The 20,813-nt window shown below is 40.5% G+C and overlaps 2 protein-coding genes across 2 annotated transcripts in view; one reads left to right on the top strand and one right to left on the bottom strand.

Annotated features, from left to right (window-relative positions):
- The window catches only part of LOC139627087 (disintegrin and metalloproteinase domain-containing protein 10), a 31,101-nt gene extending 18,752 nt beyond the window's left edge, over positions 1–12,349 (top strand). Inside the window, exons 9-15 of the mRNA XM_071487739.1 lie at positions 1,631–1,794; positions 6,595–6,766; positions 6,994–7,138; positions 7,473–7,656; positions 9,105–9,204; positions 9,644–9,864; positions 11,616–12,349. Coding sequence (XP_071343840.1) covers positions 1,631–1,794; positions 6,595–6,766; positions 6,994–7,138; positions 7,473–7,656; positions 9,105–9,204; positions 9,644–9,864; positions 11,616–11,720 — 1,091 coding nt within the window. The 3' untranslated portion in view covers positions 11,721–12,349. The remainder of the gene's footprint in view (positions 1–1,630; positions 1,795–6,594; positions 6,767–6,993; positions 7,139–7,472; positions 7,657–9,104; positions 9,205–9,643; positions 9,865–11,615) is intronic.
- An 858-nt stretch (positions 12,350–13,207) lies between these two features.
- On the bottom strand, positions 13,208–18,851 carry LOC139627088 (lipoprotein lipase). The gene is made up of 10 exons (XM_071487740.1): positions 18,597–18,851; positions 17,489–17,685; positions 16,968–17,147; positions 16,677–16,788; positions 16,306–16,539; positions 15,391–15,633; positions 15,155–15,275; positions 14,698–14,916; positions 14,485–14,592; positions 13,208–14,395 (listed from the first exon to the last, which is right to left on the bottom strand). The coding sequence occupies exons 1-10, from the start codon at positions 18,694–18,696 to the stop codon at positions 14,374–14,376; spliced, it is 1,536 nt and encodes a 511-aa protein (XP_071343841.1). The 5' UTR covers positions 18,697–18,851; the 3' UTR covers positions 13,208–14,373.
- Between the last annotated feature and the right edge of the window lie 1,962 nt (positions 18,852–20,813).

The raw sequence follows: 20,813 nt of genomic DNA, 5'->3' as shown, positions 1-20,813 counted from the left end.
TGAAATGGTCTTAGCAATAAGTGCTGAGAAAATTATAATCGATACAAAGGAGCGTTGTAACATTTATTGGGATTGCATTCTTCTAGGTTCAGTATTTAGCTGTTTTTGGTCTGCATCTGCTTTGCAACAAGGACTGACCCTGTTTATGGCAGCAAGAAATGTCACAAAGTTAAGAAATTATTAATTAAGAAGTTAAGTTTTGTTAAACTATCTGAAGTGAAGTCTCAGGGCAAGAGCTCATCTATGTTACTCTTATCTATGAGTAGTCTAAAGAGCCATATCATAGGTGCTCAATTTGACCAATAGGACTGGTTTCTGTAGAACTAGGCCTCTGGCTGGTCTGCTGAAAGATGATGTCATAGTCCAGCCATTCATCCCATGTGAATGTGGCCAGCTGTTTGTAACTGTGGGAATGGCTTTTAGGAATATTACATAAACCCAAAGGCAATGGGGGCCATTGGGGGCCAAATAGCTCTACAGGCTTTGATGTGAAACTGGAGGAGCTCGGCAGGTCTGCTGGTGTGTCTGTCTGCACCTCCCCGTCCTGGGGGCCTCAGAGGTTGATAACACTTCAGTAGCAAAACATTGTTGGTTTAAGGTCTTTCCAGTAGCACACAGTCAGTTATGCAACCATACTGTCCTGCAAAGTGACAAGTAGGTATGTCTACATTAGGTCTGCAGCTCCCTTTTCTGTTGGGCGTGCTGAGTCTGTATTTCAACACTTGTGTTGCAGTAGGAATTATGTGCAACCATCATACATATATGAGCTGTCAACTTTGCCTGCAGAGTCAAAAGATCTATTCTTTCCACCAACTTGCTGTCCAATACCTGCTGTGAACTATAGACAGTAAAATACATAAACCACAAATTGTAGAGTAAAGGATACTTAAACTTAGCTTTTTACATAATTAGATGCAGACCAGATAATTGGAAAACTGTATTGGTTTCCTATACACAGTAACGTTAACAAAAGCAACACAAAGTCACAACATATGAGAAACAAATTGCAACGACAGTAGTAATTTTAACATACACAGTATTTAATTTAGTCAGTTAATAATTAAAAGTATGACTATGTTGCTAAGTGATTTACCTGAAAATCATAGAACCATAAACTGTCATTAAAGACCGCCTCCCAGGAAAATCACATTTTTAACCTTGTTAACATGTCCATATGATGTTTATACATATATATATATATATATATATATATATATATATATATATATATAGAGCAAGAGTTTGCATTGGTACAGCCACTAACACTGTATCAGCCACTGCCAGTTACAAGCTATCAAGCTAACAAAAAAACAAATAAATAAAAGATGCTAACCTAACTTACTTCTGATACGTCTGCTAGTCGTTGATTTTGGTGCACAACAGACTCGTCGTCCGGATCTGTGTCTGACTGAGGCTTGATCCAGAATTTCTCCATGAGGAAGTAAGAGTAGATGTGCTTCCAGCCCCTTTTCAGAACTTTTACTTACCTTGATACACCTTTTATCATTTTCGGGCCATTTATTTACTTCACTTGTCGTTTATTATATAAGACCTCACAGGAAATCTTTTATGATATGCAGCATCCAACCTGCCAGCTCCATGTTTATCATCTAATTTCTGTGTTATTCAGGTAACTGGGGAGGAATATGTTCACAACCCACCACCTTGCGTAATGGCCTGACTGCCACCCTGAACACTGGTCTGGTCACAATTCAGAACTTCGGACAGTTCCTTCCCACTCGATTCATCCAGCTAACTTTTGCTCACGAACTCGGCCACAGCCTGGGATCTCCGGTCAGTCACCATCCTTTACCCCACACCCTTTTCACCTTCATCTGCCTGATACTCAGAAATCCACGCAGTCCACTTTTTGACAAAGCAAAGCAAACACTGCACTGCTCACAGTGTCTCCCTGACATGTGCCTGATAATGGAATTTTTAAGGATACAAGCAACTAAATGATGATGTGAAGAGGATTCAACACATTACACCACATATATATTATATTCTTTCAGATTTGTAAACCTTGGTTTCAAATGGAAAGTTTGGGTTATTTGACATGGGGTTGGGTGAGATACCTATACGTAGTCAGTGTAATACGTGCAGGAGATTGGACTGGCGGAGTACTGGCACAGATGTGATGTTCTTCTGTGTATGGGGCCAAAAAAAAATGCCCACAGAAAAAAGCCAGTGTCAGTTGAAGTGTATGTAAGTGTCTATATTTTGTATATTTTCACCATTTTATCTTGTTGTCAAACAGGCCTCTCCTTTGGCACTACTGTTTGTGAACCATTGAACTACTGTATTCCTACACACAAGTGCACTTATGCTGTGGACTGTATAAGGCCACAATTCAGCTGTTTGAGCAGTTTGTGGAAGAGACGACAAATAAAATGCTAAAATTATGTTCAATGTGGAGACAAGAGGATGACTTTATTGAATGCTGAATGAATACTGAATACAATCATGCACCAATCTTTGAAATCTTCACAAAAGGGAAATTTAGTTCCACTTGACTCAAAGAGCTGATCCGCACTATAATACAGTACATGGCACAGGCGCGCTTGTGTGTAGGAATACAGAAGTTTAATGGTTGAGAAAAAATGTGCTGCCAAAAAAGAGGTCTGTTTGACGGCAAGATAAAGCAGTGAAAATATTCAAAATATAGCATACACTTAAACTGATGTTACCTTTATTTGGTGGCCATTTTTTGAAAGGGGATAAAATACGTTTTTGCAGCTGGCCCTGTCCACAGCAGTCCATTGCTCAGCTTCTGTGCCGATGCTCATGGCTGCTTTTCCTAAATGGGAGCACAACAATCCAAATCTACTGCAGGTAACACACTGACTATGGGTGAGTACCTCACACAACCCCATGTCAAATAACCCAAACTTTAATCTATGAATATATGAATGTGTCTTTAATAATGAGGCCATCTAAAGACAAATCCTGGCACTGTTTCTAAGACAGTGAGTAATGGAACAACTCTGGGACAACATAACAGCAACCATGGTGACTTCACTGGGATATGACCACATTTTGTGCCCTACATTCATATGATTTGGATGTAATATAACAAAAATTCTAGTAAACAAACTCTGAGGCTCAGAGTTCAGGGGACAGCTGTAGTTATTTCACAGTTCAAAATCACTGAAACAACAGTTTTAGGATGGATATTGTGCATTAACAACTGTTTTTTGACATAGCACTAGTATTATAATAGCGTATGTTATAGGATGTAACATACGCGTGGATGTTATAGGTGCAGCTGGAGGTCTTTTTCAATGTGGACATTTTAATGTTATACAGCAGACAAACAGTGCAGGGCTAGTTACTAAAAAATCCAATAATAAATAAAAATAATAAAAGAGAAAAAGTTAATGACAACATTGCAAAATATCTGCTACCTGATTTGCACATTTGTTCAGCTCAGTGTAGTATTTCAGATATCTGTTCAGTTAAAGCAAATCCCCTTTAGGGCCTCAGTGACCAGGAGTTCAAACATGTTAGTCCTACATGAGACTGTGTGGGTTGTGTACTGAATGATAATTCACCATGAGGGATCTCTGTGATTCAGATGTTAGAATTACTTCAAATATTCTCACAAACATGGCTGTTGGCACTGAACAAAGTGTCTGTGAATGATTCACTTATGTGGACATTAGAGCCCTTGGCCTTTAATGATTGGTTTGTTTTATATGGACCCCTGGCTCAATCTGAAATAAGGGAACAGGAGGAGGATCTCCTATTTATCTCTCTCAACACAGATATTCGCTGATATATTCTCACAAGGAAGCCCATACAAACTCCTCCACTTACACCATATCAAAACACATGTATACACACAAAATGCATGCACCTCTCTCCATGTGGGACAGCTACAAACACCTGCAACCTTTGTCCCACTGCACAAAATGCCAGCCGTGCTCCTCCATCTCTTTTCGCCCTGCCTTCTGTTATTCACACTCGCACAGACCAAAGAGTCCTCTGAGGCGTTCCTGAGCAGATTAGTTCTGCTATGTCAGACCCCGCAGGCTTTTTATAAGTTAAACTACCATGAGTTCTCCTGCTCTGGCCTGGTGTCCAGGCGCCTGTGAAAGGCATGTCTCCTTGTTTTCAGGCCAGACAGGTTGAAAAAAGCAAAGGAAGAGATATGAGAGTGGGCTTCACCTGAGATATGTGGTGGGTATGGTGGCAGGCTTCTGTTGTTGACCAACAGTCCACAACCCAACGATCAGTTTATGATCGTATATGACAAATAGAAGCATCAGAACAACAATTAATTAATGAATAAACAGTTAAATAATAAAACTGCCAAATAACGGTGGACCAAGCAATTCTGGAGAAAGATTGTTGATATTTGAACTCAACAGCAAATGACATGCACACAAAAAACTGAGTGAAAACTAGCAAGAATTAGTTGTTTAGTTTCTTTGTGATAGCTATCAAAAAATGAGAAAACAGGACAAAACAATAGCGACCTAGTGGCTCTGTGAAACTTAGCAAAACTAATGTTACCCACCTGTCAAGCAGAAACTGAGGAACCTCTGCATCTGTCCTCATGCCTTTCAACTCTTGAGATCTCCCCACCATAGTCGTCCGGCCATCGCAACAACTGGGAGAAATCCCGATGGGCCAGTTGACCATCAAAACATCCATAAAGTTTTAAAGTTTTTACTGCCGCTGTTAGTCTCTTTACCGGCCCTCCCTGTGTGCTTGTCATTCAGGGTACAGGCCATTCCCGGCAGATTGGTCCTTTCCCAGTCCACCCTTGCAGTGTCCATCGTTAGAAAGCCTCACTGATGTTAATGCGGCTCTTCGCCCTCGCTTGATCATATCACTTTTTTATGCCTCATTCTCGTGGACACAATATCTCAGTAACACCTTGACAGAACTTCTTCAGATTTGGCACAAACATTCACTAGGACTCAAGAATGACTGATAACTGGTAAAATTTTGGTAGTCCAAGGTCAAGGTCGTGGTGACCTCACAAACCGTGGTTTTGCACCACAAAACACCACGCAATCTGGCGGTAACGGAAGGGTAGCCAGTATCCTTTCCCTGGTAATCCTTAAATTGGCACTATCTGTTAGCATGTAACATTTCTACCGTATCTTACTCCCACTGCCCCCTTTACCTCCATCTCCTGTCTTCTTTTCTTCTTTCATTTGTCCTATGCACGAGCACAAGTGCCCCCTGTTGCTGATTGGCTGGAACAGTGTTGTGTGACTTGGTCTGGGCCACTTTATTTATTTACCATTTATAGAGCCAGGGCTGTGGTGCAACACTGGATGTTTTTTTTTCAGCACACACTCAGAACAAACAGCGAATGGTTCAAGAGGAGATATCCACTGAATCTGGCAAAAAGTACATTGGATTAGAATCGCTTGCTCCACCTCTGCAGTTAATTGATAATCAAAATAGTTGCCAATTATTTTTTTGTCAGTGGACTCATCAATTTTTCAACTAAGTGTTTCAATGCTACAATACTACGACAAATGCACAACACAAAACCCGGCACACCCAATACAAGCCACAGCATAAGATATAGGGAAAACTTGAAATTAAAAATGCATTGAGGTTGTCTGTGGTGACAGCTTCTGTAAAACTGCTACGGGTGATCAAGAAGTAAACAGAAGGGGCAGGAAATCTGAAAATTGACAGAGTAAAGTTCCGACATTTATCCATCCCTTGCTCTTGTTCCTTTTCTTAGCGCTTCCCACCACAGTCTGACTGTCACAGTAAAGGAGGTGCAATGTTGGTGAACAGTGCAGCTCATTAATTTTAGGTTAAAGTCTGCAGAGTTTTTAGCTGCATTACCACAACATGGCCGAGCGGGACATTACAGTTGAAACCTCATTCAAGATTAAGTGGCTTTATAAGATGCAGCTGAAAATTTAGCAAATGACATAAAGAAATAAAAATAGATTTACTATTCTTAGGAAACTGTACCACCATCTGCACAGCTGTGGTGAAGTGTTCTGCCAAATCCAGTACCACAGATTTTGACAAACATTGTGAACACTATAAAATTTGCACTCATTGTGTCCATCAAACTAACCGAGGTCAGATGCAGGAACACCCACATCCAAGCATGTTTTCTCTGCATGTGTCCATATTAACTTCACTTCTACACATTGGTATCTTAATTCACCAGTGAGTTTGATATCCAGGAGATCCACTGATAAAACCATCACTCTATCATATATGTGCTGACATACAGAAAGGAGGCGTTCAAAGAAATGTTCAACAAATGTATTTTGGAGTAAAGCTGGAGGAGCTTTGTTCTGTCCCTGATGCTCCACATGTGGAACACAACATTCCTCTGTTGTTTCAGGGCCATCAGATTTCAGAGGAATCTTTTGGCTGTCTAAAGGCTACATTTTGGATTTGAAAATATAACAAAGATAAAAGTCAGAAAGGGTCTGTAATATAACTGCTGTTACAGGCACCACAGTCCTTTGTCCATGGACATTACTGAAAACATTTTTTCTGTCTGCAGTTACCTAAAACAGACTACTGAAATCAGCAATGAATGGAGTTAAAAACATAAACTTTAAATGTTAATTTCTGAGATTTTTGTCTGTGTTTCAGCATGACGAGGGCTTTAACTGCGGTGATCTTGGTTCCTCTGGTGGTAAAGGACGGTACCTTATGTTCCCTCATGCCACAGACGAGGTGCGTGAAAACAACGACAAATTCTCCCCCTGCAGCATCAAGCACATCAGCGAGCTCCTTAAGTTGAAGAAGGATGACTGTTTTGTGGGTGAGCAGGAAAAGATCCAACAACATGAACCTGCATGTTGCCTGCTGAGCTGTGCAGAGCTGGGCCAAATATTTACACTGTGCATTAGTCACCGAAAATAATTATAATTTGTCTCAACTTTGGGGGGGCTGTGTGTATGTGTGTATGTGTTTGTGTGTGTGTGTGTGTGTGTGTGTGTGTCTTTGCTTGTGTGTGTTTATTTGCTTGTGTGCTCTTTTTTTGGCCAGTCAGCAATCAGCCCATCTGTGGAAACCAGATTGTGGAGAAAGATGAGGAGTGTGATGTCGGTCACAACGACACAGACCCCTGCTGCTACAGCGCTAAAGAGGCTGTAGGAGTCCAGTGTCGCCTCAAGCCTGGTAAAGTCTGCAGGTACTGTACACATAAACATATACACACCATCAAAGTTAGCATAAAGTCTCACCAAAAGCGACTATGATAAGATGCTACATCTGCGTTCAGACTTGTTTTAACATTTACATTAGCATTGTTTTCAGTTTGAAAGGTAGCACATCTGTCTTTCATCAGATTGTTATTAACAATCCGATGAATCTCCAGATTGTTAACAACCTTTCATCTGAACTATTTTGTTGGCATCCTATCCCACAGGTGTGTCTCTGTATTGTTTAAATGTGGCTTTCATGCGTATCTGTCACCCTGACTGTATGTACTGTATACAATGTCCTTTCACTTATCCATCCATCAGTCCAAGTCAGGGCCTGTGCTGCAGTCAGGACTGTGGGTTTAAGCCGGCCAGTCAGACCTGTGATGAGGAGACCGACTGTCAGAGAGAGAGTGTGTGTTCAGGCCTCTCCCCATTCTGTCCCGTGCCAAGCGCCAAGGAAAACTTCACCGTCTGCAGTCAAGGCACACGCATCTGCCTGAACGGGGTGAGGCAGTCGCATCTACCACGGCACAGTGTAACCATAAGGTTCAACTCCATTACCCAACAACAAGGCAAAGTGCGCAGCTGTGTTGCAAAGCTGCTCTTGGTAGAAAAAAATATTAGCAATTTTGTGTCTCAGAGTTCATTCTTGAATTTGGAAACAGCAGATGACACAACAGTCACGCAGTAAGATCCATTCAGATGCTGTTCTAGAGCTTTTGGTTATATCCACATCTCACATGAAGTCTTAAAGGGAATTAAAGCTTTAAAGGAGCATAGCAATAGTTTTACATGTATAAGCTCATTTTTAAGGTCATGCTACTGGTATTTTATGTTACTATTTCCAGACTGGTTTCTTATTATTATTATTCTGCAAAAATAATTCTGTGTCACTGTGAGTGAAATTACTGAGAAAATATGTGATCCGTGTTACCACAAGACAACAGTCTGTGACTCCATAAGTTTCATTTGACCAAATGTCCATCATCGTTAACTACAGATAATAAACTGTCCTCTGAGGGGGAATTCACTCCAGCTGTAAACGTTTCTTCATCACAAATTACTCTCCAGGGGTGCTATGTGTGCTGACTCCTCACAACCTGATCCGTGAACATGAAACATGATAACTGGAAAAGGCTTTTGTGGGGATGTGTGAATTTAATAATCCAAGAAAACTGATCCTCAAATGATGGTGTTGTTTTGTTTATAATATCCAAATTAATGCTAAATTACTTCAGATGACCAATACTCATATTGTTTCCTTTGCTGAATGTTTACTGTCTGAGAATCAAACGACCAGAAAACAGGAAAATAGACTTCAAGTAAATACAATTTCTAAAACCACATAAGTGATGCAGCATGTCCATGTTATAAAGTGTTTGCCAAAGGTCTGGGTAAATAAATTTGTCCCAATTTATCTCTGCAAAACAGAGATCTCATTTATCTTTGCCAAATGTGTTGTGCAACATGTCCGCGGAATGAACATAAACAAACACACATATAACAATAAAAACATGTTTGCTTGTAACATATTTGTGAGACATTCTCAGGCCAAGAAGCATTTTGCTGCTGTCTCCGGTGCAGAGTTTTAAGTCTGTTTGACCAGGGTACAGTGTCATTGCACCTGTAACCACACCCAACAGTGATGTCACAGCGTACTGACACACCCTGAAGTACACCTCTACATCAGACCAGCACTGGAGCTCAGCAACAAAAGATTTTCACCTGGGGTTTAGTTGCGCGACAGCAACTCTTGTATAGTTTTTTTGTTTAACATTTTTACATGCATGCCATATGTCTGTACGTACATACATACTTCTAATATTCCTTATTGATTTGTTTTTTATTGATTTTCCTGAAACTTATCTGAGTTTGTGTAATCCACCAGCGTGATTTACAGAAAGTCCATCTCTTTTCTTCTGCAGTCATCGGTGTGTCTGGTTCTCTCTGCAGGTCTGTGCTGAGTCTGTGTGTGTGAAGCACCACCTGCAGCAGTGTGACTGTCCAGGAGACTCCATGAAGGAGAAATGCCACATGTGCTGCCAGCAGCCCGGTAACCACAGGCCCATGTGTACTCCAATACTGAGGAATGTGTTTACACTTCGCAGCCCAACAAATCAGTCTGTGTCAATTTGTACTGAGGTTACCCACATACGTTATTGTTTTCCATTAGACAACGTGGTAAGCACTACAAGAGAAGCCATCTGACATGATGGTCCTGTATATGGAATAACATGAAGTGTTTTGTGAAGGTGCATCACATTTTCCAAGAAATGGAGCGTGCAAAGTTTTTTTTTCAGAAGTCCATTATCAGTACTTCAAAGAGGTTAAATACACCTTTCAGATAATTCTAAGTGTGTTAGTTTTGTAGAAGAAAATTAAACAAAAATTACCATTTACCATTAGGGGGCATTAATGATAGAAAACTTCAAATTCAACACAAATATTGATTCTTTTGTGTTTTAATTATTTTTTCTCTCTGTTTATGGCAGATAAGCCTGAGACATGTGCCAGCACCACCTCCTCCGTGTTGTCTCGTCACTTTCAGAAAAAAGCAATGCCGCTGGTTGGCGGTGCTCCATGCTCTGGAAACCGAGGTTACTGTGATAAATTCCACGTGTGTCGCCTGCTGGATGCAGACGGCCCCATCGCAAGACTGAAGAACTCCTTTCTCAATTTTGATGACTTCAATGATGTTGCAGAGTGGATGAAGGTGAAGGTTTCCTATGGTTAATCTGATAACATATTCAGCATTCAGACATGAAGTCATGGAGGATATGCAACAGTGAAAGTGGAAAAACATCTCATATAGATTTCTTAACACAAGTGGAACAACAGGGAAACTGTCAGACATGTCTCCTATAATTCGGTATAAAAAGCACAATCACATAAAACACATACCCAAAAAGGAGGTTCAGAGGGTATGACAGCAGGATTCATTGTAGTAAAGGTGTTGAGTTTGTGTACAGCTTATTTCATCTAGCTCTAGTGACTGACTCAAACTCTGATGAGTGTTTAAGTTCCTCACTCACACCATGAAAATTCGGCTGTGACCAATGAATCTGCTTCATAAACGCAGAGAGATGACAGACAGGAAAGAGAGGGAAATAACAATCTGAGTGTCCGGTGAGTTCTGAGTTGAGGAATCGTCTGAGCTGAAGACTGTCTGTATCATGTGCCCATTGTTATTTAGTCTGCTAATGTACAGTTGGTAGATGAGCTGTTTGGGGTGAATAAACGATGAATGAAAAGTTGAATTAGTCTGGTATGACCAGTAGCTCATGGTGGCTACTGCAAGCTAATGTTAGCAAACCTTACATATAATACAGATATTGCTGTGTAACTGAAATTGTGTCACTGGCTCAGTGACTCTTGCCTACTTTAGCTAAAACTAATATTTGATATAATCAAGTTATTGTCAATGATTTTGATGTAGAGCAATGTTTTGACGATTGGCTTCCTGTACTGTTTAAATCTTGTGCTGGCTGCAGACGGCAACAACAGCTGCCGGTGATAATAAGGATACACACTATGAATGTAAGCAAATCTGTTGGTTAACAAAAGAAGCTGCACGGTGTCCTTACTTTTTCAAAAGAAGAGTTACCGTGCAATTTGTGGTTTTGCTACAAGATGGCTGTTTCCTGCTTTAGTGTGATAATCCTATGGTGTAGTGTTTGTATTTTCAATCAGGTCTCTAGTCATTAACTTTATAGATTTGGACCTTGAGCTGCTTCACTGATTCAAATGAACTGATCAGCAGCTTTTATCAGGTCAGAGCAGAGGTCTCAGCATTTCTATTATGCAGTTAAAAAAAGATCCCTCACCTCTGCTATAGCTGAGGAAATCATCTTTGTAAGGAAACAGCAGATGTTTGCCCGAGGTCACATCTTCGGCTCAACTCACCGTGTTTGTGAAACTGCCTGTCATGATCTTCAGCTGTCTTAAGTGTTTAAGTTGTAGATGCCTTTGAGGTTCAGTTTTTCATGACAGCATGGATAATCAGGAATGCCCATTTGGATTTAAGCAAGGATCAGCCATTCGCTTCACTGGTGTTCAGAAATGACCCTTTGTGTTTTATCACCATACCTGTGTCACTAGAAATGACTGTGCATGCAAACAGTGTTTAAGTCTTGACATTTAATGCAATATTTAGTTTAATATTATACTTAATTAACATTGTGCAGGTAGTGTAGGTTGTTACCATTACAACATTACTCATTGGAAACAGCTGTTTAGAGCTGAAGTGATGAACTAAAGGTCATTGGTTGCATTTGTTAATAATCCCAGCTGCAGCTCCAATCAAAGCGCTGATCCTAGCTCAGTGGGGGAAAACCTTTCTAAGGAACTTGACAAACATCTGACTAAGAAATGCAGTCAACATTAATCCAAACTAGCATAACATAGGAAATCATATTGACAAAACAACATTTGTGCAATACTTTTTTCATTGTTCTATCTCTGCAGGCACATTGGTGGGCCATCCTGCTGGCTATCCTGACTCTGTCTGGAGTGATGGGCTGCACCATCTGCCTCTGCAGCCGCACTCTCAATCCTGCTGACTTGGACTAAGCTCTGAGTCTTGATCCCTGTCACCTTCTGGAAACTACCCTCACGACGACACACAAATTCATTCAGGTTAATTTATCAGGGGTTTTGAAGTGTGAAGGCCACATTGAGGCGATTCCTTTTGTCAACTTTGTTCCACATCTCAAACAGTAAGTGGTTCAGAGGTGACTTGTGAGGACACACCTGCTCAATGCCGCTCACAGTTTTTCGTTACTGATATTTTTCTACGTCATGCATCTGTCGTTTCTTATCTTGTGTGCAAGTGGCAAGAGTGTTCTGCAACATGATGCATGTGTTATGGAAAACGTCGCTGCTGCTGTGTGTCAGTCACTCCCTTCAGAGGGGCCACACACACCTACAGTGATTTAAAGCCATCTGTCCCTACAAAGACTGGTGGGAGTTTAGCCTGCAGTGTCCTTGCTGTTGTGTTTGAACTTGAGCGCTAATTTCAGCCTAGATGAACATCCAGCTGTCCATCACAGTCACACTATCAATTTTAATATTGTCACAGGAGGGTGAGCTACGAAGTGGAAACTGGTGGTTGACAGGGCCTTTGGTCTAAATGCTGTCATTTGCCTTGCATGTTTGAAAAAGATGCTGATGTTTAAGTTAATAAAGTAACAGGAAACATGTTTATTATCTCAGTGAGTAATTGTTTGCCATTTATGATTTAAAGTGATGTAATTCACCTCAGTACATTTACTCAGGTTCTGTACTTTTGTGCAGTTATCGAGTACCTGTACTTCACTTCACTTTAGAGGGAACCTTTGTACTTATTACACCACAATTTTTATTTGACAGCTATAATTAAAAATTACTTTTCATAAACTGCAAACATAAGTAGTTTGCAGCTTAGGTAATTGTTTTCATCTCTAAACTTCTGAGATTACAGAAAAGTATGAAAAAAAATCAAATTTTGTGTAGCAAAACCTTTTTTTCTTATTTCACTGGACTGAACTATCTAACTGTATAAAAGGAGGATTTGATACTATTTTGATAGCTCAAATACATTTTACTGTTAGTACTGCTGTGCTTTTACTTTGGTAGAATTTTGATTGCAGAACATACCAGTAAAGGACTATTCTTACATTGTTGTATTTGTACTTTTACTTAATTAAAGGATATTAATATTCCATCCACCACTGATTTAAATGCAAAAGGAGATCAATCTAAAGCTGGCATTTTTCACAAGTATCCTGATTCAACAAGTCAGCTGGGTCACCTTGAGAATGTCAAACACACTGGCATCACAACTGCAAGGGCATGAAGAAACTGCAGAGTTTATTTTGGGTAATTTAACAATTCCTTGATTTTTTATATCAAAAGCAGATGAGAGAGATTTTCAACTGTCAAAATGTTTGCATAAAACACACATTTTTCTTTGATAATACATTCCAAAGTAATAACAATCAGCCGTCTGATGATTAAGGTCAGGATAAGACAAAGTTTATTGTCAATTCACTGTCACAGCCCAAAATTAAATGTCGGACTCAGAATGGCAGTTTTGATTTATTAAAGAATTTATACAGCACAGTGAATATTTACAAATATTTACAATAGATTATAGAAAGCCATACTTTACAGGTTAAGTTCGTCCAGAGGTAAAAATATATCACTAACAGTGTTCCATACAACAAAACCTATCATCAGTATTATGGTATTTACATTAAATCTACTGTTACAAGTACCTTGGTTTAGCAATGTCGTCCCATGTTTTCAGTGCAAAGGTGAAACATTTCCTCTTTTTTAAAGTAGGTGGAAATGAAGTCACAATGATTACAGTACCGATCTCTAAAGAGCTGAGGTTTAGATAGAACTGGAAATGTTTAATGAGCACAGAAGAAACAAAGACAACAAAGTGACAACACTGAGATTAACTGTGCCTTCTACCTCACACTGATCACCACATACCTCATAAAGTTTACACATTACTAGAAAAATAGTAGACAAAATGTCAGGCATTTCTTTGCGGTAACAGCTTTAGAGTAACATGTGCACCAGTAAATATGTTGTGAAAGTGTTCGAAACACCATCTTTTGAATGTTTAGGTGGTTCAGTAAAAGTCAAAAAAGTTCAAAGAATAATGACAAATTCAGATGAAAAAAAAAACAGCAACAAAGCGCTAAATTAAGACAATTTCATTTTGCAACAGCTTACTTCTATTGACCGCTTAAAGTAAGGCACACTGATACAGGATCCACAGTCACGTATTGTGCTGAGAGCCACAGTGGTGAATGCTCTATTAGGTTATGCATTAGTTGGATAATATATAAAGACAATAAAAGTGTACCCTATTGCATAAATCACCTTAAAAAGGTGGCAACAGTCTGCAGGACATTATTCTTCACAGTGCTTTAAATATGAAATGTGCATGTGAGTGAATAGTATCCATCTCTACCCAAGACATCACCATTTACTTTTGTACAACAACGATGTTACAGTTATGTGTCATAAAAAACTTTTTTTTTTTTACAAAATATTACACAGTAATTTACATACATATTGTTTTAAATAAACAGTTGTCTGTGGATATGTACAAAGCAATGAGGGGTTTTTTTATAATTTGAGAGATAAAATAAGTTACAGGTGTATAAATTATTTACTAAGTGCTGAAATGGACTGGAGGGCTTTCAACAGTTGGGTCTTTTCTTCCAAGTCAGTGGTTCTTCAGAGTCACTCTACAGACAAAGACAAAGGTTACTGTTATTTATCAGAATTAACAGTAATGTTAAAAGTAATAAGGTAGAGTGAACAGAGTCTAACCCACCTTTTCTGAGTTTGTTTCCGGTTTGTCCTCCATGCGTCCTTACATTTAACAAACGTGACCTCATGTTTTAAGCTGTGAGCATCAGGGTCTTTTACACAGAGTACCATCCTGAAAAGGAAATTCATAAAACATAATGATGATCTATATGAGCATTTCATCCATTCCATTAGAGGTATTTCCTTAGAGGTATTTGTCCCTGTATAACATACTCACTTTTGCTGGGTCTCGCCAGCTCGGATGCGGATTTTGTGAATCGCCATGTTAGCGCTGTCTGAGTCACCGGACCACCAGGAGGAAACCATCTTCAGCATGTTGGAGGCAGACCAGCCGTTTGACTCCTCCCATTTAAACGTCAACATCAACAGGTCACCGATATCCTCCTCTGTCACCAGCAAGAATGAATGTGTCCTATTTGTGGCTATTTTCTCCTTTCTACCAGACACAAATGGAGAGAAATGTCAGTGCTTTAATCCCAGCTAGTGATATTTACCTTGGTCTTGTAACCTCTGCACCGTAAACGGTGATATAACCATTAAATCACTGTTTATGGTTTCTGCCTCAGGCTGTTTTCTTAGGCTACTGTGCAAATGCTACAATTCATATAAGTTGCAAGATGCAAGTCACGGAGCTGTAATTCTCTTTTATAATGGTTTTTAAAGGGCCCACTCACAGTTTAAGCTCCAGGTTTTCAGCCTCTCCTTTTGTCCCGTACAGCGACACAGTGATGGAGGGCTCCATCTCTGAACGGTTCACCTTACTGGAGAGATGCATCTTCAGCTGATAGTGGTAAACTGCAGAGTAAGAGAACATTTGCAAAACTTTAAACATGCATGTGGGCTACTGTAGCTGTAAGCGGCTCCTATGTAGTTGGTTTAGCAAAACTAAGCATTGTTAAAGTCCACTAACCTCTGAAAGGCATCGAGGCCCGGGTTTTTGTGTACATCTGAACATTGCGCGCCTTGCGGACCTTGCTGATGTCGTAGCCCACCATGTTGCAGCGGCTTTTGCGGCAGCTGAGGCACATGCCACGGTTGAACATGTCGTTACTGCCGCACCTGTAGGCCTTGGCCGCCTCCTGTTCGTTCAGCAGAGAGTCGATGAAGAGGTGGATCGAGCGCTCATGTTCACACTTGATTGCATCAGTGATAGCTGCGGAGGAAAGAGCGGAGTATACGTAAACACATGCTTTTTAAAGAACACTGAGGAATTCATTATAATATGTCAGGTTCTTCACAATTCTATTTCTTTGCTGACCACACGCAGCCAGATAAACCTTATCTTACTTTACCTAAAAAACCTATTCAGCCAGGATGACTGATATTGTGTCTGACCTTTCCTCTGCCATGTTTTGGGCCCTCTGTTTATTTTCAGCCCAGTATGAATGGAGTCATTGTGCAACTGACAGCAACAATGTTCACTGCTAAGACAGATTAATAACAAGCAGCAAGTAGCTGCAGTGTTACTGAAGCTCCTGGACTGTGCGTGGACTAATAATCTCAAAAATGTGCATTACAAGCTGTTTGTAACAGATGCATCATTGTTTAATGGCAGGTTATACTGGCTGAAGTGAGGGTTTTCATTACTTAGAAGAAATATTGAATAATGCATTATTATGTTGAGCCAAAACAGACTCTGGGGCAATTTGTATGTTTAAAAATTATGTAGGAATAACAATCATGGTCATAACAACTGTTGTATCTGGGTGAAACATTACCAGAAAAGTCATTGAAAAAGTCCTGTTCTGGCTACAGGTAATATCATTTAGGCTTAGTTACACTTGAAATGTTTGCATTTTACAGATGAATTTGAAGTTATCCTCACCAAATATCCCAAAGTTAGCAATCTTCTCCAGAGCCCCCCTGAGGTTGCAGCCCGGCTGGAAGCTGCCTCCATTGGGGTAAATGTCCACATGGCCGACAGGCTGCTGGATACCAATGCTGAGACCCAGGGAGCCCCGTGTGAAGGTGTGGAGGACGTCCACAAAGTAAGCATCGTCTGGAGAGAGGCGCCTGTGGGCGTGTTCCCCCTCAAAGTCTGGGCCAGCTGGGTCCAGACCTGCAGACAGAAACAGGGAGAAACAACAATGAATTAACCACTCCACTCACAATTAACTGTTCTCTGACCAGATTAAATTACAAGATCACAAGATGTGCAATTGAACATTATGTGTCAGAATGTTCTGTTTTGTTTACCAGTTATCCTTCCAACTTTATTGGTTGCATGGCTGCCAGCAAATCCTGCCACGTGAGCCCCGAGGCTGTAGCCAATAAGGTGGATGTTCTCAAGAGGCATGTTGGTGGTTTCCTTAAAAAAAAAAAACATTTTACAGTTAGTCATTAGTAAGTGTCATCTTGTGTCAAAGAGATCGTTTGAAAAAAGCAATTAATGAGTACAAGTCTACAAGTCCATCTACTCCTCAAAAGGGATTTTGACAGGTGTCATAGGTGAATGAAACCTTGAAACCTTGAAACGCTCCAACTGACCTCAATCCAGTCGATGAAGCGAGCGATTTCCTGCCCCACTGCTTTGGTTTTCTGAGCTGCAATCACATAGTGGTTCTGGGCCGAGGTGAGCCAGTCCACCACGATTACGTTGGCCGTCTGTTCTCTCTCATACAGCGCTGACACCAGCTTTGCCACCCAGCTTTCGAACATACCACTCAACTGAAAGGACAGATAAAAAAGTAAACTTACTATGTGACAAAGCATTGCAATAAGGTCACTGGTGCTGATAACATTAAAATTCCTGGAAGTTCTGGGAGAACTAGCCCTCATAATGTCCATATTATCAAATCTAAGCCACTTCCAGACAATCTTTATAGCATGTTATTTGGTATTAACTACAACTTGTTGTTGCATGACATTGTGGCACCAGAATTTGGTGAGTTAATAAAACACCACCAGTCAAAGTTTTTTTCTAAACCACGGCAGAGTCAAGGGAACAAAGCCCCTTGGGGGTTTTAAGACCGGGGCAGGTCACAACAGGCTGAAGCATCTCTGCTCACCGTCCAGCCGTGGATTACTAGGAAGGTTTTGGAGGTGCTGTTGAAGGTGCACGCTGCCAGGGAGTCAGGTTTTCCAGGAATGATGTAGCAAAGGTCATCATCAGGGTGGGATGGTTTGCGGAGGGAGAATTTAGCAACAGTTTGATTGCCATCCTCTTTGTGGTCAAACAAGTCATTCAGAGGTTCGAGGAAGTTACCTGAAAGACAAGAAAGTTGTGGTTTTTGAGGACATTTTTACTTGTACAAAGATTTAAAAATAAAAATAAAAGAGAAGACAAGAGAAGAGGAAGTTCCTCTGTCTAACTGGTGTTTTTGTCAGATGTGTAAATCTGATCTAATGTTCTGGGTGGGAGGTCCGAGACGCCTGACTAGATAACTGAGTGAGTGGCTCCAATAAGCCCGGCCCCTCAGGGCCCCTCAGTAAATGAGCTTCCACCTTAGACAAATTCAGTCCTCAGGGGTTACAGGGGTTCACTTGGTCAGGCTGAGCTCCATACAAACTACCAAGAGTTTTTTCCCAGCTTTGTTCCTGCCACCTCACCGACTATAATCTGTGCAAGTTTCAGTGGTCCTGACACAGTCAGCTGACTCAACTCAACTGGGGGTTGTGTTGGATTTCAGAGTGGGGGGTGGGGTGGTGGATGTTGGAACCACGGACACATTTACAAGGCTTACACTGCCAAAGACTTGAGGCGGTTTAGGGGCCATATTGTAAACATATATGATCATGATAGCACTTGGATAACGCAGTTCCTGTCAAATCATTTAGTTGCCTGAATGTTTTCAACACATTGTTCTTCTTATGTAAACTGCTGGCTCTTGGGGAAACGAACACTTTGATCTTTTCTCTCATAGACATTAGTGGCTAGTGGAAGCTCAGTCTTTGTGCCAAAAAGCACAAAGACAAGTTTAGTCACAGACACGTGATTCATAGTATCTCATAGATAGTAAACAGTTTATGTTATCTTCAGTTTACACTACACACCCTGCTCATATAAAGGCTCTGCGCTCCACTTTTTCACGGCGATCGACACAGAAGCACAAACCCTGTGGTCCTGTGGAAAAGTCTGTTGATGTAAGTGTGCATGAGGTTAAACTGGCAACTCACCAAAAATAGAATCGGAGAGCTCCTCTTCCAGGGACGTCACATACTGCACAGCTGCATTCAACACCAGAAAGTACAGAAACCGAACTCGCCACGCTTTCATTTCTCTTACAGCTTATTCCTCTTGGACAAAATACCTGTAACGGCGAATTAAATCAATAAGATGCCGCAGGAGAAGAGTGTATGATATATTTCCTCTCAGAATAATCCTGTGCGTCCTGTTGCGCGCAGAGCGCTGATATCTGAACCACCTTAAACATGCCGCGTCTTAAATAGTACCTCTGACAAGCCATTGGCTGCTGACCCCCGGGCGGGGAATGGAAAAATATGTGTAAAGTCAATCATTAGACTGCTTTATGAGACGAGCTAACTGCACTGGTTGCCAGCATAGCTTCTCATTAAAGCCAGTAGAATGCATTATTCACGTTTTTCACTTTATTAAATGTATGTTTCGACCACATAATAAAGCCAACATAAGGAATGCATTACCGCCGCATGTTGAGCATTTTTTCACTGCCGCCTCCTAGGCTAGAGTAGGCCTAAATGTACAGCAACTGAAGTGAGCAACATCTGATTCGTTGTCATTTCATTATGAACCAAATAGCTCAATACAAACATGTTTTCCACAAGTGTTCCAAAGAAAAAATCACGATAGAAATAATAAAACCTAACTTGCACAGCAAATACCAGACTGAAAGATACAATGGGCGTCACAAAATATGCAAAATACAAAAAACGACAGCAACGAGTCAACAAATTATTCTTTTAAATACAGTAAAATATAACGAAAGCTTCACAAAATCAAGTTTGAAAAGACGAGCTTCTAGTTCTCTTTTCCTTTATTTTCCTGTAAAGAAGATTGTATTTAGACTATAATCACTGTTGAACTATTACGCCTCTGGTTCAGTGGGTTGTCAGTATTTACAGTCAGTTTGCTTGATGTAGGCTGGGTGAGCAGGTCATGAGTGGCTTCCAACAGGAGCTGCAGCTGTTGTGCACAGTAGCAGACAGACAGACAGACAGTGTACAGTATGTGTCACCGGTCACCTACATGGCTGGCTCTGCCTGACATTCCCAGAAGCAGGCAACCATAGGCTGGACATAAAGGGGCGTCTTGAGGATGCTTTGGGGCCCCTTTTCACTGATCTGATGTTGTCATGGCATCAGAGAGCAGACACAAACCTGCATCAAGCAATTCTTAGCATGCTGAAGGCTTGCAAGTATCGGCCTCTTTTATATAAAAATAATGTGATTGTTGTTTTACGTACGTTTTCTTCTTTTTAAAGAGCATTGCATCATATACTATATTAAAAAAACTAAAATCTACATATACAGAATATCTTAATAAATATCTTATTTTGGAAAACTGCATTGTTGTATTTATAATGTATTCAAGTAAAATTACCTACTGGGATCAAGTTCCTGTGCTCAGACTCCTGGCAGTGCTCACCAGCAAACCTGGTCCTAAGCATCAGCAACATTTGGACAGTGTGTAACAGTCAAGTTCATAGCTTGCCTGCAATGTCACTGGAAATCACAGATTGCTTTATAGCAAGTTCTTCATTTCCATTACTTTCACACTTTGACCTATGACCTATATTGCATAGAGCATTTAACTCATCAAATGCTTTAAAAATGTTGTAAAAATGCTATTACATAACAGCTGGTGAGCATGTGTTAATATTCAGGCAAGAGTAGTTGGCTTCCTCTGGTTGAATTCTTGCCCAAAACTGTATCTTAAATGCCCAGATTAACTGGAGCCTGATGAGCAAATGGTTGAAGAGTTTCAAGCTTGTTGCTCTGGGGGTCAATCAAACAGTGATGTTCACAGGCACGTTGACACGTGTTACAGCAAACCCTTGACATTGTAACAAATTACCAGTTAGTTTGTGGATTCCAGAGTAATAACAGCTACAGATTACTTGATAACGTAGCATGAACTCTGCATGAAGAATATAGCCTGCTTATAGAGAAGCACTCCAAAAAAAAGCCCTTCTGCAGAAATTAAGCTTATTCTTCTGCTGTGTATGAATAGCTTTTCATGAGCTGCTGCTGCTGATGATGATGGAGCCTTCAGATTGTTCAGTGGGTTTTTGAACGCTTTAGCTTGCTTTGAAAGCAGATCATTTTCTCAACCCATAAAGAAATGTAATCCTTTGGTTTATCTAAAAAAAAACAAAGCAAAACCATGACATATGGAGGTGCATGGTTTGCGCTGGA

The sequence above is a fragment of the Trachinotus anak genome, unplaced genomic scaffold (genome assembly GCF_046630095.1).
Source record: "Trachinotus anak isolate AG129_WGS33_773 ecotype Australia unplaced genomic scaffold, CSIRO_AGI_Tana_v1 ptg000010l, whole genome shotgun sequence".
In the NCBI taxonomy this organism is placed as follows: Eukaryota; Metazoa; Chordata; class Actinopteri; order Carangiformes; family Carangidae; genus Trachinotus; species Trachinotus anak.
The sequence above is the reverse complement of the archived record's forward strand: the minus strand, read 5'-3'. Positions and strand labels throughout refer to the sequence as shown.

Excerpts from the sequence above, each read along its gene's own strand:
- LOC139627088 (XM_071487740.1), bottom strand. The coding sequence starts at position 18,696 with ATGAAAGCGTGGCGAGTTCGGTTTCTGTACTTTCTGGTGTTGAATGCA. Across the intron at positions 17,148-17,488 it reads TAGTAATCCACGGCTGGACG|TTGAGTGGTATGTTCGAAAG; the intron begins GTGAGCAGAGAT and ends CTGTCCTTTCAG. Across the intron at positions 16,540-16,676 it reads TAAAGTTGGAAGGATAACTG|GTCTGGACCCAGCTGGCCCA; the intron begins GTAAACAAAACA and ends TTCTGTCTGCAG.